This window comes from Myotis daubentonii, chromosome 7 (genome assembly GCF_963259705.1).
Source record: "Myotis daubentonii chromosome 7, mMyoDau2.1, whole genome shotgun sequence".
Lineage (NCBI taxonomy): Eukaryota > Metazoa > Chordata > Mammalia > Chiroptera > Vespertilionidae > Myotis > Myotis daubentonii.
The window spans coordinates 46,468,346-46,488,313 of NC_081846.1; the positions used below are offsets into that span (position 1 = coordinate 46,468,346).

Sequence of the window (19,968 nt, forward strand, 5' to 3'; positions counted from 1 at the left end):
ACTGCAGTAAGAATCTCCAAAGTGGAGATTATGAAATAACAAGAGATTTAATAATGAATAAAGAAAACTAGCTGCATGTCCCTTCCTCCCCTCCCACATTCCACCTTCACTCCCCAAACTGGCTGACAAACTAAGCAGGAGTGCATTTCTTAACTTCTGCTTCCTCTCACTCAACACATTCTATATTCTATATTCAAGACTGAAACGGTGGAAACAATCAAGAGGGCAGATGCTGCCTCGACCTCTCTTCCCATTGAGCTGAGCTCCTCTGTGCTCACCCATCCACTTTAGCCCAGAGAATAACCTCTCTGGAGAGCATTCTCCTGAAGCACACACAAACATCACTGAATTTTCTTTTACTTGATAAAGGATAAAGGAAGAAAAGCAGCAGCTGCTCTAGTAGCAGACAGCAAACAAGCTTCGCTGTGGTGGTCCCACAGCCTTCACAAAGGGGATTCAAGAGAGCTAGGCAAACAAACTGTACCGCCCAAGACTTCCACACATATTCACCTGCCAAAATTATTAATTAAGAATCTAAAGAACTGTCCAGGTGAACTGAGAGTCTAACCAAAGCACATTTTCCAACTGGCCTTTTATTAAGTTGGAAGAGAATACAGTTGAAGAACTGGAAAGAGCTTCAAAGATCACCTAATCCAACTCTAACTCTACACCTTCCAATTTTAAGATATAGGTAAGCCCAGAAAGATCGTAGGAGGGAAGATTCACCCCCGTTCCAGCCTGTGTACAAAATAACACTGCATATCTTAAAAAATATTTTTACAGGACATTTATAAGGCACTTCGTGTAGCATCTTATGCACAATAGCTCTTCAGATACTCATAAGAGATGGCATTACGTTTTTATTGTACTTCTCCACAGGGTTAATGGAAAGCCCCCAAATTATGACATGGACATTTTTCAAAGCCTCGGTTTTACACTTAGTTGATTTATAGAACAAGGGTGTCAAAGATGGGGACAGTTTGTTTTTGGTAGCCAAATCAAGTTCAAGTAAACTATGATTCCTTTGAGACTCAGTTTCCAAAGAAAAGGATTGAGTATTGCTCTTTTTTATTTTAAGAAAGCTCTTCACTGTCTTTTCTTTTGGTGAATTCTGCTTGTGTAAGTCAGTCAGGCTGAGCAATCTTGCTGAATAAAGGTGCCACTTATCTGCTTCAGATAAACTTATTTTAAAAATTTCCTTGGTTTACAATTGTATTTTATCTGACAATTATATGGAGTTTCGGTTGCTGAACAATATATTATTTAAGCAGAACTTTATTTCAAAGTAACACACAGTTTTAAAAAACATGCAATTATAACAAGGTTTACAATGAAAAACAAGTCTCCCATCCCACCTTTTCCCAGTCTGACTCCAGACTCAATCACTTTGAACTGTTTTTGTTTCTGGTTACTGCTCAAAGTCATGCCAACTGTGCTTTATTATTATATGGACTCTGACTTAAGTGTACTTTCTTGTACACTCTTTTTTTTTTTTCTGGAGTTAATTTTCTATTCTAATTTGGACCAATTACTTTCTTGGACATGTAATTAAGTTGCCATGTTCACATTTTTTTATAATCGGAATCAGATCAGTTTTACTATTTCTTGTACTCTAAATCTTACGTGCTCTTTGATTTCACCTTCATGCTGCTAAAATAGATCTATACATAACTTCATCAGAAAGTGTGTGAAGTAAGTTTTCTGGTTTCTTAGATTTCCAAAACCACCTTTGTTTTGCTCTCAAACTTGATAATTTGGTTATGGTATTCTAGATTCAAAATAATTTTCCATCAGAGCTTTGAAGACATTGTTCTATTGTCTTTTAGCATGAAGTATGGCTGAGAGATCTAATGCTATTTTAATTCCCTCTCCTCTCAAAGGTTTTCACCTCTGAAAACACTTAGGATCTTTATTTTATGCTCAGTGTTTTGAAATTTATTTAGTCTACATGTGATCCTTTTAGGTAAGTGGTATAGTGGTTTAGAGTGGAAAATTGAGGCTGGCAAGTGAGGCCGGCTGGCATGGCTCAGTGGTTGAGTGTTGACTTATGGACCAAGAGGTCATTGTTTGATTCTGGTCAGGGCATATACCGGGATTGTGGGCTCGGGTTGCAGGCTGGAGCCCGAGTGTGGGGCATGCAGGAGGCAGCCAATCAGTGATTCTCTTTCATCATTGATGTTTCTCTCTGAAATAAATAAAAATATATTTTTAAAAAACATGCAAGTGAATTATACTGTCTGGGGTAAAATCTTAGCTCTGCCACTATGTGACCTCGGGAGAAATAACCTCACTTGATCAGACCATGTGTGCCATAGGGTTATTGTGAAAACTGTGATGACTGATGCAAGTGCTTAGCAGATAGTAAGCACTCAGTGGATGTTAGTGATGATTTAATCTTGCTCAATCTTCAGTGAGCGCTTCTAATTTGAAGATTCATTTCCCCATTTCTAAGGAATTATCCTCCCATTCTTTGAAAATGTCCTTCTGTTTGCTTTTCCACTCTAAAATGAAAATAAGCTGGTTACCAGACTTCCCACATTAATTTATCTCCTCTCTCATAATTTCTCTTTTTGATCTCCTGGGAAATTTCTTCAACTTTATACCCTACATTTCTGCTGCGTGAATTAGAAAAATCATTTTAAATTTCTAAGAGCTCTTATTCATTGATTGTTCCTTTTTCATAGTAGTTTTATATATGCAATATCTTTTCTTTCCAATTTTTATTTTAGAAACATGCAGAAAAGCTGAATCATACAGTGAACACCTCTATATATCTTCCACCTACATTTAGTAATTTAAAAAATATTGTCACATTTGCTTGCTTACTGTTTGTCTGTAGATGTTTATGCATATATGTATGGATGGATGTGTATATATATCCCACCTACACAAACATTCTTTTCTTCTGGACCATTTGAATGTAATTTGTAGAGGTCATGACTCTGATCCTAAATACTTAAAACATGTGATTCCGAGGAATAAAGACATTTTTGAATCTACACAATCACAACACTACTATCACAACTATGAAAATTAACAAAATTCCATGTCATCTAACATTAGAGTCCATCCATATTCAGATTTCTCTATTGTCTCAAATGTGTGCAAAATCTACCAAAATGTGAAGTGCCATACATACCCTTCACTCAGATTCCATCACTATCTTGCATATATACTCCCACATGAATGGGGCCTAGACACGAATATTCACTACAGCACTGCTCCTAAGAGAAGATAGAAAACAACCCAAATGTCCATTAATATAGGATTGGGTTCAACACAGGGAGCTCAAACTATGGAATATCAAACTACGGAATACTATTAGAATGAAGGTGTTTAGAGTTGAAATGTTCTAATATGTAGTAATTAAAATATGAGTTAAATTTAATTGGAAGATTCTGAGTACTGAATATAGTATATCATCGTTTGTATTAAAATTATGAGTGTTTGCAGACTGATAACTAACTCTGAGGGGGGGAAAGATGCTGGTTAAAGTAACTGTCTCTAGAGAAGTGAATTGGGAAGGTGGAAAGGAGGGCAGCATACTTCTCATCAAATGTTCTTACTGATTTTGAATTTTGTACTATGTCCACATTACATAACAAAAAATAGTGCCTACAGTGGAAGAATATTCAATCCCATGTAGCAGTGGTTCTCAATCAAGGGTAATTTTGCCTTGCAGATGTGGCAATATCTGGAGACATGTTTGGTTGTTACAACTGGAGATGGGGGTAGTGCTCCTGGCATCAGTGGGTAGAAGCCAGGGATGCAATTAACCAGGCCACAGTACACAGGTCAGCCCGCACAACGAAGAATGGCCTGCCCCAAGGTGTCAATATTGCTGAGGTTGGGAAACCCTGCTGTAGAGCACTGAATGGTAAGGTTGGAGAGAAGTTAAGTAAGACTAAAGGAATAAACAAAGAAAGTCTTGTGCACAAGCCTAAGCATTCAACTTATTGTACTTTTAAGATAATTCACATTTCTAGCTGTGGATGGTTATAGAAGTCCATTATGCTCCTGTTTGCATAGAGCTTATTCCAGATTGGTACAATGTCAAGCTTCTGTAACCTTGGTTCATGTTAATAATTTTAACTGTTGTAAACAGAATATTGTCACTGTAAGAATGAGGTCAGACTAAGTCTCTGATTCTAGGCCTTTGAACTATAGGTATTCCTTTGAATAACATGCGAGTGAACTGTGTGGTCCTCCTATATGTAGATTTAAAATTTCTGTGTTCAAGTGAACATGCACATTACAAAGGTCAACTGTATTTTTAATCCACAGTTGGGAATTTGCATACATAAAGGACTGACTTAGGTTATATGTGGATTTTATTATGTGTGGGTAGTTGATACCCCTAACCCCTGCTTTGTTCAAGGGCCTACTGTATTCCCACATCTAAGCATAACACATGTATAAGAACATACACTGCGTATTGTTTGTAATGGAAAATATTGGAACAACCTAAATAATAGGGCACTGGTAGAGTAACTTATGGTATATCCATACAGTGGAATAACTGCATTAAACAAGATAGCTCCAGTGATCTTCAGAAGTTTAAAGTTTAAACAGCAAGTTAGAGAACAATATATGTGGGAGGTTACCATATGTATATGATATATAAAATATATATACAGCCCAGCTGGTGTGGCTCAGTGGTTGAGCGTCAACCTATGGACCAGGAGGTCACAGTTTGATTCCCGGTCAGGGCACATGCTAGGGTTGCAGGCTTGATCCCCAGTGTGGGGTGTGCAAGAGGCAGCCGATCAATGATTCTCTTTCATCACTGATTGCCGGGGTCCAACCCCAGCAGGTCCAGGGGTCCCCAAAGGTGTGGACGGAGTCGGCGAAGAAGGAATGACACGGAGACAGCGTTCAGTTGATCAGCAACCTAGCCAGGATCTCTAGCCCGGATCTCCATTCAAGTTCTGGTCTGGATCTCCAGAGAGGTTCTGCTTAGGATCTCCAGAGAGGTTCTGTCCAGGTTCTCCAGTCAGGTTCAGTCACCAGGTTCTAGTCAGGCTCTCCTGCCAATCTCCGCAGTCAGGTTCAGTCCAGGATCCCCTGCCATGCTCTCTCGCCAGGCTCCGCCTCCAGGCTCCGAGGCCAGTCCCTGTCCAGGATCCTCCGGCATGCTCTCTCCAGCGAAGTTCTTCTGTCTCTAGGCTCCGTGTAGGTTCTGTCTTCTTGATTCTGTTCTAAGTTCTGTCTCTCTCTGTCTGGTTACATCTGTATTTATACCAGTTGATTCAATCCTATCAATCTCTATTACAAAGGTTAGGGCGTTTCTTATCTCCATTCCAGGGAGAAAAGATTATGTAGTTTAAGCATGATGGTTCGTAGTTAAAGGGATTAATTACCCGCCTGGCACTTAGTTGAGGGGTTTTATTCCCTCCCTAACTTCAGGGGAAAATCCCTACCTGGGGATTCAACCTTTCTCGGAGAGGTGACCTTGGTTAAAACACAGCCCCAAGAAGGTGAGCAAACATATTAAGAACCGTATGCCATATATGCCAGGTCCCTTGAAACAGCAAGGATGGACCAGCTCCCGGCAACTGATGTTTCTAATTCTCTCCCCCTCTCCTGTCCTCTCTCTTAAAAAAAGTAAAGTTCAAGTTACATACCATTTTGGAGGTTATATAACAATCTTACTTTCTGATACGCATTATAAATACCAAGCTTTTACTTTTATGATTCTGTATCAAGCAATTTACACTCCAATAAAAATAAAGTAACAATATACCATTACCATTACTTTTTTTTCTTGTTGGACTTCAACATCTTGGTAACCTTATAGCAAATCACAACAGATATACACCTCATTTTACACAAGACTTCAATTATGGTGTAAATTGGATTTTTATAAACTGATTTTCATCTTATTATCTTATATTACTGTTATTTATAAAGTGGTTATACTAAAACTAACTTCTAAATTATCTTCAATTAATATCTGATGCCAAACATTTAGGTTTTAGGCTGTATCTAGTTTCCCTTATCTCTCTTATCCATGCTACCCCCAGCAGTGGTTAACTGGAGTTTGCTTAAAATAAATCTGTACTAGGAACATTTCTATTTAGAAAAATCACATAGGAAAAACAAGATTATTAGGAAGACCTAAAAAAAAAGTGTTTTAAAGATGTCAGGTGTAAAATCTTAAAAGCAAAGAGTGGGAAGAATAATAAAAGCTTAAAACCTAAAGTTTTTAACATGACTGGAAAAAGTTTAGACATAAGTATTTAAGAATCATATCATCACACATTAATGTATCACAACTAAGCATTTATTATACTGCTTAAGAAGGCAAGCAATTGCAGTGGTATTTCAGAAGCTGTATCTTTAATATATGCTCATAGACTCTAAACAGTATTTTAAAATATACAATCTCTCCAAAAGAAAATCTTCAACTAAAAATAAGATAGATAACTTTTAATGTAAGTAAAATGTTACAAGATTTTAAAATTATATTTTTCACAACACAATGTACAGAAATTTGCAAACTTCCTGTACAGAGCAGTATAATCTTTACTCTTGAGCAAGGCGTTCAATAACACGTCGGTAATCGTCCACAAGATCCTGAAAGCTTTCTTCCAGCTGTTCATGTTGCATGCTTATTTCTATTTGGTTCATCTGGTTTGTCAGTTCTTCTGGTCTGAGACATTTTCTCATTTTAGCAAGATCTCTCTGCTTTTTCTAAGCAACAAAAACAATTATTGGTTAGACTAAGGAAGCTGATATGTGTCTATATTCTTAAAATTTTATTTTTTTAATATATTTTTATTGATTTCAGAGAGGAAGGGAGAGGGGGAGAGAGGTAAAAATAGAAACGTCAATAATGAATCACTGATCAGCTGCCTCCTACACACCCCCCACTGGGGATTGAGCCTACAACCCAGGCATATGTCCTGACTGGGAATCGAATCAATGACCTCTTGGTTCCTGGGTCAACATTCAACCGCTGAGCCACCCCCGGCTGGGCTACTCTTAGAATTTTAAATCTCCAATATTAAAAATAAGAGTGGGCCCTAACCGGTTTGGCTCAGTGGATAAAGCATTGGCCTGCAGACTGAAGGGTCCTAGGTTCGATTCAGGTCAAGGGCATGTACTTTGGTTGTGGGGACATCCCCAGTAAGGGGTGTGCAGGAGGCAGCTGATCGATGTTTCTCTCTCATTGATGATTCTAGCTCTCTATTCCTCTCCCTTCCTCTCTGTAAAATATCAATAAAATATATTTTAAAAAAATAAATAAGAGTGGTAGGAATATGCCCAAATTTGTCCTGTACAATTTTCTTCTTAAGGAAACCTAAACATAAATTTGACCATGAATTACAATCCTTCTAAAAGGAGTTAACCAGAAGACCTGGAATTTGTGTTAATTGATGATAAATATAGATATGTGACTAATAGCACTCTCACCAAATCATAAAAAAACAACACAATTGGTCAGTGTAGACACTCATATTTCTTTCTTTTTTATTAAATATATTTTTATTTATTTCAGAGAGGAAGGTAGAGGGAGAGAGAGATAGAAACATCAATGATGAGAGAAAATCACTGATTGGCTGCCTCCTGCACACCCACTACTGGTGATCCAGTATGCAACACGGGCATGTGCTCCTGACCGGAATTGAACCTGTGACCTCTCAGTCTGCAGACTGACGCTCTATCCACTGAGCCAAACCAGCTAGGGCTCAGATATTCCTTTAACCAATAAAATATATTAACTGAAGACAACTGAGATTAAGCACTATTATTATTCATATCACGATTCAATCATTAGTTAATTTAATTCCAAGATGGTTTTTTCTTGACACTATGCTCATTTCTAAGTTCCCTTACCCAGCAATGTATTTATGGACCACATACCAATTTTAACATAAATTGTTGGAAGAGTTTCAGAACGATAAACCAAAATCTGTGACACTTAACTCTCCCTCTTTTACCAAGAAGGAAACCACCATGCAGTAGGGATCTGGTAACAACTTTTAAGCAGGACAATGTCAGAAAAATACTGTGTCAGTAATTGCTGAGGATGGGACTAGAGGACCAAGTTAGCAGCTACTGAACAAATTCAAGCGAGAAATGATGAAAACTAGACCAAGTCAGCAGCAGCAGAAATAGAAGGGACAGGGCAGATTTCAAGAAGATAACATTGGGTGATATGGGGAAAGAAAAATGGAGAATGACTCCAAGATTCCTGGATAGGCAGGTGGCAACACTGCAATACATGAAACACTACAATAAAGGCAACTTTCTGGCATTTTGGACCAACTCTTCTAGATTACTATATCAATCCTCTTTTACTAGAGTATATAATAAAGAACTCACTTTACATAGAGATAAAAAATTACATATATTAACTCATGTAATCTTAACAATTCTATGAGATAGGTACAATTTTCTTTAATTGATAGATGAAGAAAAAAAGGGATACAGGGATTAAATAACTTACCATAGAGGTAGTAAGCTGAGAAGCCAGGATTCAGACCCTAATGATCTGACTGGAAATCTGTATTTTCAGTTCCTGTATCTAACTGCCTTTCAAATGACAATTACCACCCCCACTCCAAACAATATCTTAAATCCATCATAAAAACAGAATGTCCCTTAAAGGGAACCCTAATAATTTTGGAATACTAGGCACCTATGTCATAATTACTGCTTTTAAAGAAAAGCTCAATATTAAGCTAAATTTATAATCACACACCTTTATAAAACAAGGTAACAACAATAAAGTTTGAAGATAAGCCTATAATGAAATAAGCTATCTGACAGTACAAAAAGATTAGGTTCATACTGGGTCTAAACTGGTGGAGCTAATTAAAGGAGGTTGCTACTATTATAATCAGAAAGAAAAAAATAACTTCCATAAGATGCCCTTCTAAAGCAGTGCTTGAATGTGCACAAAGATTGGTGGGGACCTTGTTAAAATGCAGATTTTGATTCAGTAGGTCTGGAGTGGGGTGAGACTGCATTTCTAACAAGCTCCAGATTATTTTAATGTTGCTGATTCACTAACTACTCTTTCAATATTAGTTCTATAGTACTGATGAGAATTCAAATTTATTTTCTAAGGCCAGAACAGGAAGTGTATTCCGTTAGTCTTCAATAACATGGACGACAAATGCTTTGTTTCAGCTGTAACTGATTTTTTTTTTCTGCCAAGAGGCATGACTGCATCATATAAAAGAGCCCTAACTCTAGGAAACAGTTCAGGAATCAAAAATATATTGTGGGCCCTAGCTGGTTTGGCTCAGTGGATAGAATGTGAGCCTGGGGACTGAGGCATCCTGGGTTTGATTCCGGTCAAGGGCACGTGCCTGGGCTCGATCCTAGTAGGGGATATGTAGGAGGCAGCCGATCAATGATTCTCTGTCATCATTGATGTTTCCAGCTCTCCCTCCCTCTTCCTTCCTCTCTGAAATCAATAAAAATATGTTTTAAAAAAAGTATTGTGGTATGTGATAGGAATATAAGCCCTTTTTCTAAATTGCAAACCAGTGGTACCATTTATTCAGTAATCCATTGCTTGAAGCTGCTTCCAATATATTAAATTCTTATATATAATAAAACTACCATATTACATCCTTAAATATTTCTAGACTATCAGTTTTGCTCCAAATAATTAATAGAATCAATCATGTGCCTGTAACATAATGTTTTAAATTATGCTGTTTTTAACTTTCTAAGAGAGCATACTTCCCGAATTTATCTCCCCCTCCCTTACCATCTTCATTTTCTTCACTGTCAATTTTTTTCAGATGGATGTCAGAATTAATCTCTATTATAATTTTAATTGATATGGCAAGTCTATGACTTAAATTCAAGAGTGCTAAGTACCAAGGAATAAAAAATAATAATTTCATGGAAAAAATATAAAACTATATATGTAAATTCCTCACAAACATATAAGGTATGGTTCAATTTATTTATTTATTTATTTATTTTTTTTTATTGCTTAAAGTATTACAAAGGGTATTACATATGTATCCATTTTATCCCCCCGCCCTAGACAGTCCCCTAGCCTCCCCAGGTATGGTTCAATTTAAAAAGTAACTAATTTGAGGTATTTTTATTAATCTTTAATATTCCTTAAACTATATATTCCACTTTGTATATGTATTTTACAAGTTAATCGTTTTTTTAAAATCCTCACCTGAGAATATGTTTATTGATTTTATTTTATCTTTTTTTAAAAATATATTTTATTGATTTTTTACAGAGAGGAAGGGAGAAGGATAGAGAGTTAGAAACAACGATGAGAGAGAAACATTGATCAGCTGCCTCCTACACACCCACGATTGGGAATGTGCCCGCAACCAAGGTACATGCCCTTGACGGGAATCGAACCTGGGACCCTTCAATCCACAGGCCAACGCTCTCTCCACTAAACCAAACTGGTTAGGGCTGTTTATTGATTTTAGAAAGAAGGGAAGTGGGGGGTGGGGGGGGGGAAGGGAGAAACATCAATGTGAGAGAGAATCATTGATTGGTTGCTTCCTGCACCACTCCACTTGGGATCAAACCTGCAACCTTTTGGTTTATGGGATGGCTGTCCTAGGAACTGAGCCACCCGCCCAAGGCACAAATTATTGATTTTAGAGAAGAAGGGAGAGGGAGGGAGTGATAGGAACATCAATGATGAGAGAGAATCATCGGCTGCCTCTGAGGATTAAGCCTGCAACCTGGGCACATGCCCTGACCGGGAAACGAATCCTGACCTCTTGGTTCATAGGTCGACGCACAACCACTGAGCCACGCTGGCTGGGCCTAATTAATCTTTTAAAGAATGTGTAAAATTAGAGCTTAAGCCCTGGCCAGTGTGGCTCAGTTGTTTGGAGTGTCCTCCCTCTCATACACCAGAAGGTGGTGGGTTTGATTCTTGGTCAGGGCACATACTTAGGTTGCAGGTTCCATCCACAGTCAAGGGTGTGTGCAGAAGGCAACCCATTGATGTTTCTCTCCCTCTCTGAGACCCTCCCTTCCTCTCTATAAGATCAATAATAACTATAAAAAAAAACTTTAAAAAATCTGATTTGGGGAACACCTTTATCTAGCCAAGTGACATAACATTGGGAGCACAAATGAAATACTGAAAGGTAGAACTCATTAAGATTGGAATAGAAATTCTATAGGCTTCACAATAATTTTTCTTTCTCCATAAACAAAAAATTTCCTTCATGGTTTTGAACCATTGAAAAAAGTATTTTGTTAATCCTCACAAGAGGGTATTTTTTCCATTGATTTTTAGAGAGAGTGGAAGGGAAGGGGTAGAGGGAGAGAAAGAAACATGTGAGAGAGACACATCAATTGGTTGCCTCCCACATGTGCCCTGACCAGGGCCAGGGATGGAACCTGTAACCCAGGTACGTGCCCTTGACCAGGTATTGAACCCTTGACCCTTTGATGTGCGGGCTGATGCTCCGACCACTGAGCAACACCAGACAGGGCGTGTTGAAAAATTTTAATTAAACAAATTAATTAAATGTGGAATTAATGTCTATTTATGTTAACATTTGACTTGATTATGAATTCATTTCCAGAAAATAATCTACCCTTCTTGTCTAGTTTTCACAGGTTCTATGAGGTCTTACAAATAAAATCTCAAAAATGCCACCACCTCTAAAGGTTATTAACATCTATCTGCTGATCTAACCTCTTTTGTGAAGTACAGAGATAAGGTTCTTTTGCAAGAATTTAAAAATAATAATGGTGTGGAAACATTTAAATTCCAAAGACTTCTCAAAAAAATTTTAAACCCCTGGCTGGTGTTACTCAGTTGGTTGAGTGTCATCCCATGCACCAAAAGGTTGTGGTTCAATTCTGGTCAGGGCACATGCCCAGATTTCGGGTTTGATCCCCAGTCAGGGTACTTTCAAAAGGCAACCGATTAAAGTTTCTCTCACACTAATGTTTCTCTTCTCTCTCTCTCTCTCTCTCTCTCAAAATAAAAACATATTTTTTAAAAATCTTTAAAAACATGCATACTGTATTGTGTTTAGTTCCTCACTATGGAGCTCTGCATTTCCATGTTACAGAACAGAAGCCTAATAAACAGATGCTATTGACAGTCACACAATTTGTAAAAGTAGAACTAGACCTCATTCCTGATTCCAAACCCAATGAGATAACACCCATTCTAAATTTTATGTTTGTAAACCAATTAGGAATTAAATATGCCTTTGAAACAATATAAGAGGTTTAATGCTAAGACCAAGCAGCAGCACCAATTTTAACTTTATTTTTTTTTGGGGGGGGGGACTGTTCAAATTTATCTTAACACCTGAAAATTACTTCTGTTCTAGAGATGGAGTTCCTTTTTGTGCTTTTAAAAAATGATTCTAGTTAATACAGGTTATTTTTATCTCTTCTTGGCACCAATACAAATAAAGTATCAATGTTTAAAGAACTTTTAAAATAAGGTACAAGTAATTCTAACATCTATCCAAATAATTTCTTAGTGGGAGAGTGTTTTTAAGTTGATATGTAAACTTGATCCATTAAATAAAGGCAGACAGAATTGGTGGACTTTTCTATCAATCAATAAATAATTCATACCTCAGTAATAAGTTAGCAACAATCAAAATTATAATTTTTTTTCATAAAATGTGTTAAAAATGTAAATTTTACACTCCAAACTTTCCCCATTAAGCAGGCATACATTTTAGACACCTAAAAAATTTTTAAGCTACATTCACTATTTGGCAATTTTACTTTATTCTTAAATTTAATTCTGTATTTGAGAATGCTGTGGTAACAAAACAAAGTACAAGAATATCAGCTTGGAATGACAAATTGGAGAAAATCATCTGCATACATTCAACAAGGAAATCTTATCAACTCCTCCCATGCCTATATGACATTTAACTCATTTCTTTTTTCCCCCCTAAATATATTTTTATTGATTTCAGAGAGGAAGGGAAAGGGAGAAACATTAATGCTGAGAATCATTGATCAGCTGCCTCCTGCACACCCCCATGGGGGATCAAGCCCACAACCCATCATGTGCCCTGATGGAGAATCAAACCATGACCTCCTAGGCCAGTGATGGCGAACCTTTTGAGCTTGGCGTGTCAACATTTTGAAAAACCCTAACTTAACTCTGGTGCCATGTCACATATAGAAATTTTTTGATATTTGCAACCATAGTAAAACAAAGACTTATAGTTTTGATATTTATTTTATATATTTAAATGCCATTTAACAAAGAAAAATTAACCAAAAAAATGAGTTTGCGTGTCACCTCTGACACGCGTGTCATAGGTTCGCCGTCACTGTTCATAAGTTGATGTTCAACCACTGAGCCACACCAGCCGGGCATTTGAACTCATTTATAGGCTTTCCCAATTTATCGTAGGTTTCCTAGCCTAAGCATTGTGGCCTTCAAACCAAAGAGGGGGAGTGGGACCCTCAAGTTTTCTTGGTTTTCTCAATGGGATAGAATACTGGGTAACTAAATTTATTAAAAAGTATATTATTATTGAACAAGTATCTGAAGAATTTGTAATTTGCCTCTGGCCTTTATTTCAAGAACTAGAACTAGAGGCCCGGTGCACAAAAATTTGTGCACTCAGGGGGGAAAAGGGGGTCCCTCAGCCCGGCCTGTGCCCTCTTGCAGTCTGGGACCCCTTGGGAGATAACGACCTGCTGGCTTAGGCCTGCTCCCGGGTGGCAGAGGGCAGGCCCAATCCCTAGGTGCAGCCCCTGGTCGGGCTCAGAGCAAGGCCAATTGGGGAGTTGGGGCGCCGCCCCCTGTCACACTCAAGGCAGGGTCGATAGGGAGGTTGCGGCGCCACCCCCTGTCACGCACAGAGCAGGGCCGATCATGGGGTTGGGGCGCTGCCTCCTGTCACACACAGAGCAGGGCCCATCAGGGGGGTTGGGGCTCCGTACCCTGTCACACACAGAGCAGGGCCCATCAGGGGGTTGGGGAGCTCCCCCCTATCACTCACAGAGCAGGGCAGATAGGGGAGTTGGGGCACTACCCCCTGTCACACACACAGCAGGATGGATCAGGGGGTTGGGGTGCCACCACTGTCACACTCAGGGCAGGGCTGATGGGGGGTGGGGTGGGGCGCCGCATCCTGTCACACACAGAGCCGCAGGGCGATCAGGGGGTTTTGTTGCTGCCCCCTGTCATGCTGCTCCAGGGGCCAGGAGGCCTCGCGGATCCGCTGATCCTGGTGCTGGGAGGCATATTACCCTTTTACTATATAGGATAGAAGCCTGGTGCATGGGTGGGGGCTGGCTGGTTTGCCCTGAAGGGTGTCTTGGATCAGGGTAGGGCTCCCGCTTGGGTGCCTGGCCAGCCTGGGTGAGGGGATGATGGCTGTTTGCATCTGGTCACACCCCCTTCAGGGAGGGGGTCCCGCTTGGGTGCCTGGCCAGCCTGGGTGAGGGGATGATGGCTGTTTGCATCTGGTCACACACCCTTCAGGGTGGGGGTCCCCACTGGGGTGCCTGGCCAGCCTGGGTGAGGGGCTGAGGGCCGTTTTCAGGCTGGCGGGTGACTGAAGCTCCCAACCTGTCCTTTTTCCCTTTTTTTAAAAATTCTGGGCCAGCTTTAGCTCTGAGGCTCAGCTCCAGCTATGAGACCTCCGCTGCTGAAAGCAGGTTTCTGGCCTTTGTTTACCTTCTGTATTTGAAACAATGTTGCGGTCCTGCTGGCTGAAGCCTGGGGTTTTGTTTAGCTTCTATTTTTGTTACAATGTTGCTTAGAGTGCAGCTGAGAGGCCGGCAAGGCAGGCGGGGAAGCTTGGCTTCCTCCGTCACTGAAGCAAGCAAGCCTCCCTGTTCGTGTCAGCTGCCTGTCGGCCGGCCGCCATCTTGGCTGGCAGTCCATTTGCATATCACCCTGATTAGCCAATGGGAAGGGTAGCGGTCGTACGCTAATTACCATGTTTCTCTTTTATTAGATAGGATGATGATAACCATTTTGGCTGTTAAGAATCTGAAGAGTTTAATAACCAGTTTTTGGTTGTCTTTCAGGTAGGTGAAGATGCTGGATAGATGAAGATACTTAATATAAAAAATCATTATCATTCTTTAGAGTAGGAAATACTTGCTTTCGTGAACTACAGAAATTCCCATTATTTGGCCTAACTTTGTGAATACTATTTACACTAAAAATTCATCATCCCCCATTTGCTAGTCTGCCTATGTCACATAAATATTAAATGGGTATAACTGAATAAATTATTTTATGGTACTAAAAACAGTTTTGTCCAGCTGGTGTGGCTCAGTGGTTGAGTGTCAATCTATGAACTAGGAGGGTCACGATTTGATTCCCGGTCAGGGCACATGTCTGGGTTGCTGGCTTGATCCCCAGTGAGGGGCATGCAGGAGTCAGCCGATCAATGATTCTCTGTCATCATTGATGTTTCTATCTTTCTCTCCCTCTCCCTTCCTCTCTGAAATCAATCCTATATAATAAAGAAGTAATATGCAAACTGACCCTCACACCCTCCCACAAGATGGCCACCCCCATGTGGTCAAAGATGGCCACCACAAGATGGTCGGCAGGGGAGGGCAGTTGGGGGCCACCAGGCCAGTAGAGGAGGGCAGTTGGGGGAGACCAGGGCAGCAGGGGAGGCCAGCTGGGGATGACCAGGTCTGCAGGGGAGGGCAGTTGGGGGTGACTGGGCTGGCAGGGAGAGCAGTTGGGGGCGATAGGGCCGGCAGGGGAGCAGTTAGGCGTCGATCAGGCTGGCAGGGGAGTGGTTAGGGGGTGATCAGGATGGCAGGCAGGCGAGCGGTTGGGAGCCAGCAGTCCCAGATTGTGAGAGGGATCCCAGGTAGGAGAGGGTGCAGGCTGGGCTGAGGGACACCCCCACCCCCCACCCCCAGTGTACTAATTTCGTGCAACTTGCTTCTAGTAAAAATATATTTTAAAAAATAATACTAAGTTGCAAGTCCAGCTATGGTAAAATATAAATAGCAACAAAGGCCATATTTAGGAGCAAAGGCAAACAGAATGTATATGACAAATGGCAAGACAGACTCAGAAAAAAACCAAAGACAATTTGTTAGGGAAGAATCTGGACATTCAGATTTTTAAAAATTGTATACAAATGAAACAACAAAAACCACAGGTAGACTATTCTTAGTGCATGAAAGATACTTGTAGCTTACATTGGAAAATTATGACAGTGAGAATTCTTATAACTGGAAGAATATTTTCACTTTTGTAAAAGTTAATTTAGCAAAATGATTTGGAATTTGCCACACATTGGCATTTCCTAAACTTTCTTCTCCATTTTAAATAGGGACAAAAAATAATGTTTAAGACTCTTGAAAGTCCTACCTTATATGGGCTAATTAGTCTTCTTTTAATATCCAATCTATAACTTCTGTATTGTTCAGCATCACTCATGTCAGTTACCAGTAGGCGAAGAATTTCATAAACCCGTCTAGCATGTTTCTAATAAATGAAACAAAAACAATTATATACATTTTTCAAATTACAAAGTAACACTTTCTCAAAAGAACATAGGGTATACTGAATACATGCCATAGTCCAGAAACTATGCTAGGTACCAGATGAAAAGCAATAAAAGACAGTCTCTGCCCTCAAGGAGCTACTTAGCAGTCTAGTGGGTAACACAAATGATAGAAATATGCATAAAGTATTATCGTAGCATAGCCTGGGAATGAGAGAAATGTTAGAAGAGGATTCCTGGGAGAAGCCTGAGCTGAATCTTAAAGGGAAAAGAGCATACCATTCCAGAAAGAAGTGAGGGCATCATGTATGTGTATGTGTGAGTATGCACACACATGAAGAACAGAGGAGCTTGATAATGCTGGAGCACAAAATGAAAAGCAAGGTGCAGAAGTAGAGTAAAGTTGGAGCAAGAGCACAGAGCCTTATATACTGCATTAAAGAGTTGGGCTTTTTATCTAGTAAGTGACAGAAATGAGGAAGTGAGCAAAGTACGCAAATTTGTTAAGTAAAGCATTCTCTCAGCTACACAGAAATGGTAGCAAAAAGAAAGAAAGGCAGACGAATTAGGAAGCTGAGTTTTAAGTCAGGGGGGAAAAATGATGAGGGTATGAACTGAGATAGTACAAGTAAGAATACCAAGGGAACAAGGATTCTAAAAATACAGAAGAGGGAAGATTGGCTGTGGAGCAGGATGTGGAATGACAGTGAATTTTCAGTCTAGAAAGATTCAGGAGGCAGAACAACGTAAATCTGAAGAAAATGCTAGTCTAAGGGTAAGGATTTAAGCAATATTGGTATATAGGCAAGAGTTAAAACTGTAAGCCTGGTTAAGATCTCCTAGGAAAAGCATATACAAAAAGAGGGGAGAGGTCGGAACCCTAGAGCAGAGGACAGAGAAAAACAGTCAAATATTAGAATTAGGAAGTTTTGGTATCACTGAAGCCAAAGAAGTAGCCCACAGTTTTTATTTGTACTGTTTCACTTATATATTTATTGGGGATGGGGGAGCAGTCAGGTATAGGTAGGTTAGGAAGATGATATTTGAACTTTCTTGGACGGGACACCTGAGCTGAGCCTGAAAAATGAGTACTATCTGGCCAGGCAAAGATGGAGAAACAGGAGAAGGGGTTATCAAGAGCAAAGGGAATAGCACTCATAAGTAAAGGAACATAATCAGAAAGATGCAGCAAAGCTGAGGGATGGCAAGAGATTCAGTAAAGCCAGAGCATGTAGGAAAGTGGTAGGAAGTTGAGGTAACAAGGTAGGTAGGGTCATGATTATGATGGGCTCTGTGTGCTATACTAAAGAATTTTAATTTCTTTAAAAAAAAAAAAAAAAAGCATGGAGATTCCAACATGGTGCTGGCAGGACTAGAGTGAGGGAGTGTGTGAAGGAGAGGGGAAGTGTGTGTGTGTGTGTGTGTGTGTGTGTGTGTGTGTGTGTATGTATGTGTATGTGTGTGATAGGGCCAGCTGGTTTGGGCTCTCTTGGCCAAAGAGCCCCTCTGGCTTGGAAACCACACCATCTTAAAGGATTTACAAGGTCCTCCTTGGGAAGAGGCTGCAGGGAGTGGCAATGATTAGGCACCCAGCCTTGCCACCAACCAGACTAGCCATAGCCAGCCCTGAACCCACAGGCACCCCACACACATGCATCCCAAGGACAAAACCCAGAACCTGCATGCACCCACAGCAGGCAGCACCCAGACCGTACACCTAAGTGAACACAGCTAAGGAACTCTGAGCACCTGCAACTGACATCTGTGGGACCAGCTCCATGTGGGAAAGGGACAATCAAGGCATGAGACTATTCAAGGCAGACCCAGTCTCTGAGCTAAGGAGTCCCTGCCCGCTGAACTACTAGGGGCTTCAACCCCTCAAACCTTCAACCTCAATTAGGTTTCCCAGAGCCAGAAAGGGACAGTGACTCACATAGACCTGTACCAGCAAAGCTCCCAGGAGGCCCAGGATAAACACACCAAGGGACCAGATTCAACAATATCAGAGCAAAATCCAGTGAGCTCCACAAATAGCAGACCCAAAGGTTTTTGAATGTGTGTGGTTTTGATTTTTGGTGTGTGTTGTGTGTATGTGTGTGTGTGTGTGTGTGTGTGTGTGTGTGTGTGTGTAGACTATTTTTTTGTATTGTTTTTTTCTTCTCTTTTTTCTTGCATATCTCTAATTTTTTTCCTTTGATTCTATTCTACTTTTGTCTGTTCTTATTGTTAATTTTTCTTATTTTTTGTTTTTCCGTTTTACTTTTCCTAGCTATATCTTAACATAGCCATTATTACTATGTTTTAGATTCATTATTATTATTTCATTTATTTTGTTTCCTTTTCTTTTTTGACCACATCTGACAAAAAATACTTAACAGTATTATATCCATTAAAAGTAGCAGATGGTACTGGTCAGGTAGCTCAGTTGGTTAGAGTATCATCTAATACCCAAAGGTTGCAGTTTGATCTCTGGTCAGGGCACCTACAAGAATCAACCAATGAATGCATAAATAAGTGGGACAACAGCCCTGGCCGGTTTGGCTCAGTGGATAGAGCATCAGTCTGTGGCCTGAGGTCCTGGGTTCTATTCTGGTCAGGGACACATACCCGGGCTGCAGGCTTGATCCACAGTGGGGGGTGTGCAGAAGGCAGCTGATCAATGATTCTCTCATCATTGATGTTTCTATCTCTCTCTCTCTCCCTCTGAAATAAAAAAAAAGTTGAAAAAAATAAATAACTAGAACAACAAATTGATGTTTCTCTCTCTCTCTAAAATCAATTTTTTTAAAAAGTAGGCGATAGCAACATCATGAATGAGACTGATCTGGTAGGACCCATGGCTTTTTGCCTTGCCTTTGGAGTCACACTGTTACTTGGCTGACAAAATCTGGTTTGCAATGTATATGGAATCAGTGTAATTGGATGTCTAGGAATGTTTTATTTATTAAACGTAATGAGTATGACAGGTGTTTATTTGGTTGTGCAGCAAGTGTCCTTGGATATTGTCTTCTTTCCATGATCCCACTTTCTAACTTTGCAGTGGTATTTTCTTTGCAAGAATGGCAGGAATCATTCTTGCTGCTGGAATTATTGGGTAGTGTCATTTTTCTGTAAAATTTTCCAAAATTTGGACATTAGGCCAAACATACAAAAAGGACTTTGAACTCTTAAATTGAACTAGCAAACTGCTATAGTGCAACTCTCATGAAGACCTAATGTTTGACTATTGGAGCAATAGAAGGAAATGTATCTTTTGCTCATTTTTATAGAACTTTCTAATGCTATATTAGATATACCTGCAGTATGATTAGCTTTAAGTGTTTGTGCTTATACAAATAAGAAGTGCTATTCTTTCCTGTTCCTGCAGCCTTTGAAAAACAACTTTTTTTCCTTATGTTTTTTATAGATGTTCATCAGCTGTGCAAAACTAACCACAAAGCTGATAAATCTTTCCTAAAAACAACCAGTCATAGTAAAGAAGATGCAGACTTATTGCAGAAATATCTTCCCAAGGAATTAGAAAAGAAAA

General features: G+C 39.8%; 2 protein-coding genes across 4 annotated transcripts in view; one reads left to right on the top strand and one right to left on the bottom strand.

The window, feature by feature from the left end:
• The window catches only part of SLC25A12 (solute carrier family 25 member 12), a 164,855-nt gene that overhangs the window by 5,902 nt on the left and 138,985 nt on the right, over positions 1–19,968 (top strand). The window lies entirely within an intron of this gene.
• HAT1 (histone acetyltransferase 1) overlaps positions 6,268–19,968 on the bottom strand; it is a 48,442-nt gene continuing 34,741 nt past the window's right edge. For both annotated transcript variants that reach the window (XM_059704099.1, XM_059704098.1), the window contains exons 10-11: positions 16,304–16,420; positions 6,268–6,693 (exon numbers count right to left, since the gene is read on the bottom strand). In XM_059704099.1, coding sequence (XP_059560082.1) covers positions 6,526–6,693; positions 16,304–16,420 — 285 coding nt within the window. In that variant the 3' untranslated portion in view covers positions 6,268–6,525. The remainder of the gene's footprint in view (positions 6,694–16,303; positions 16,421–19,968) is intronic.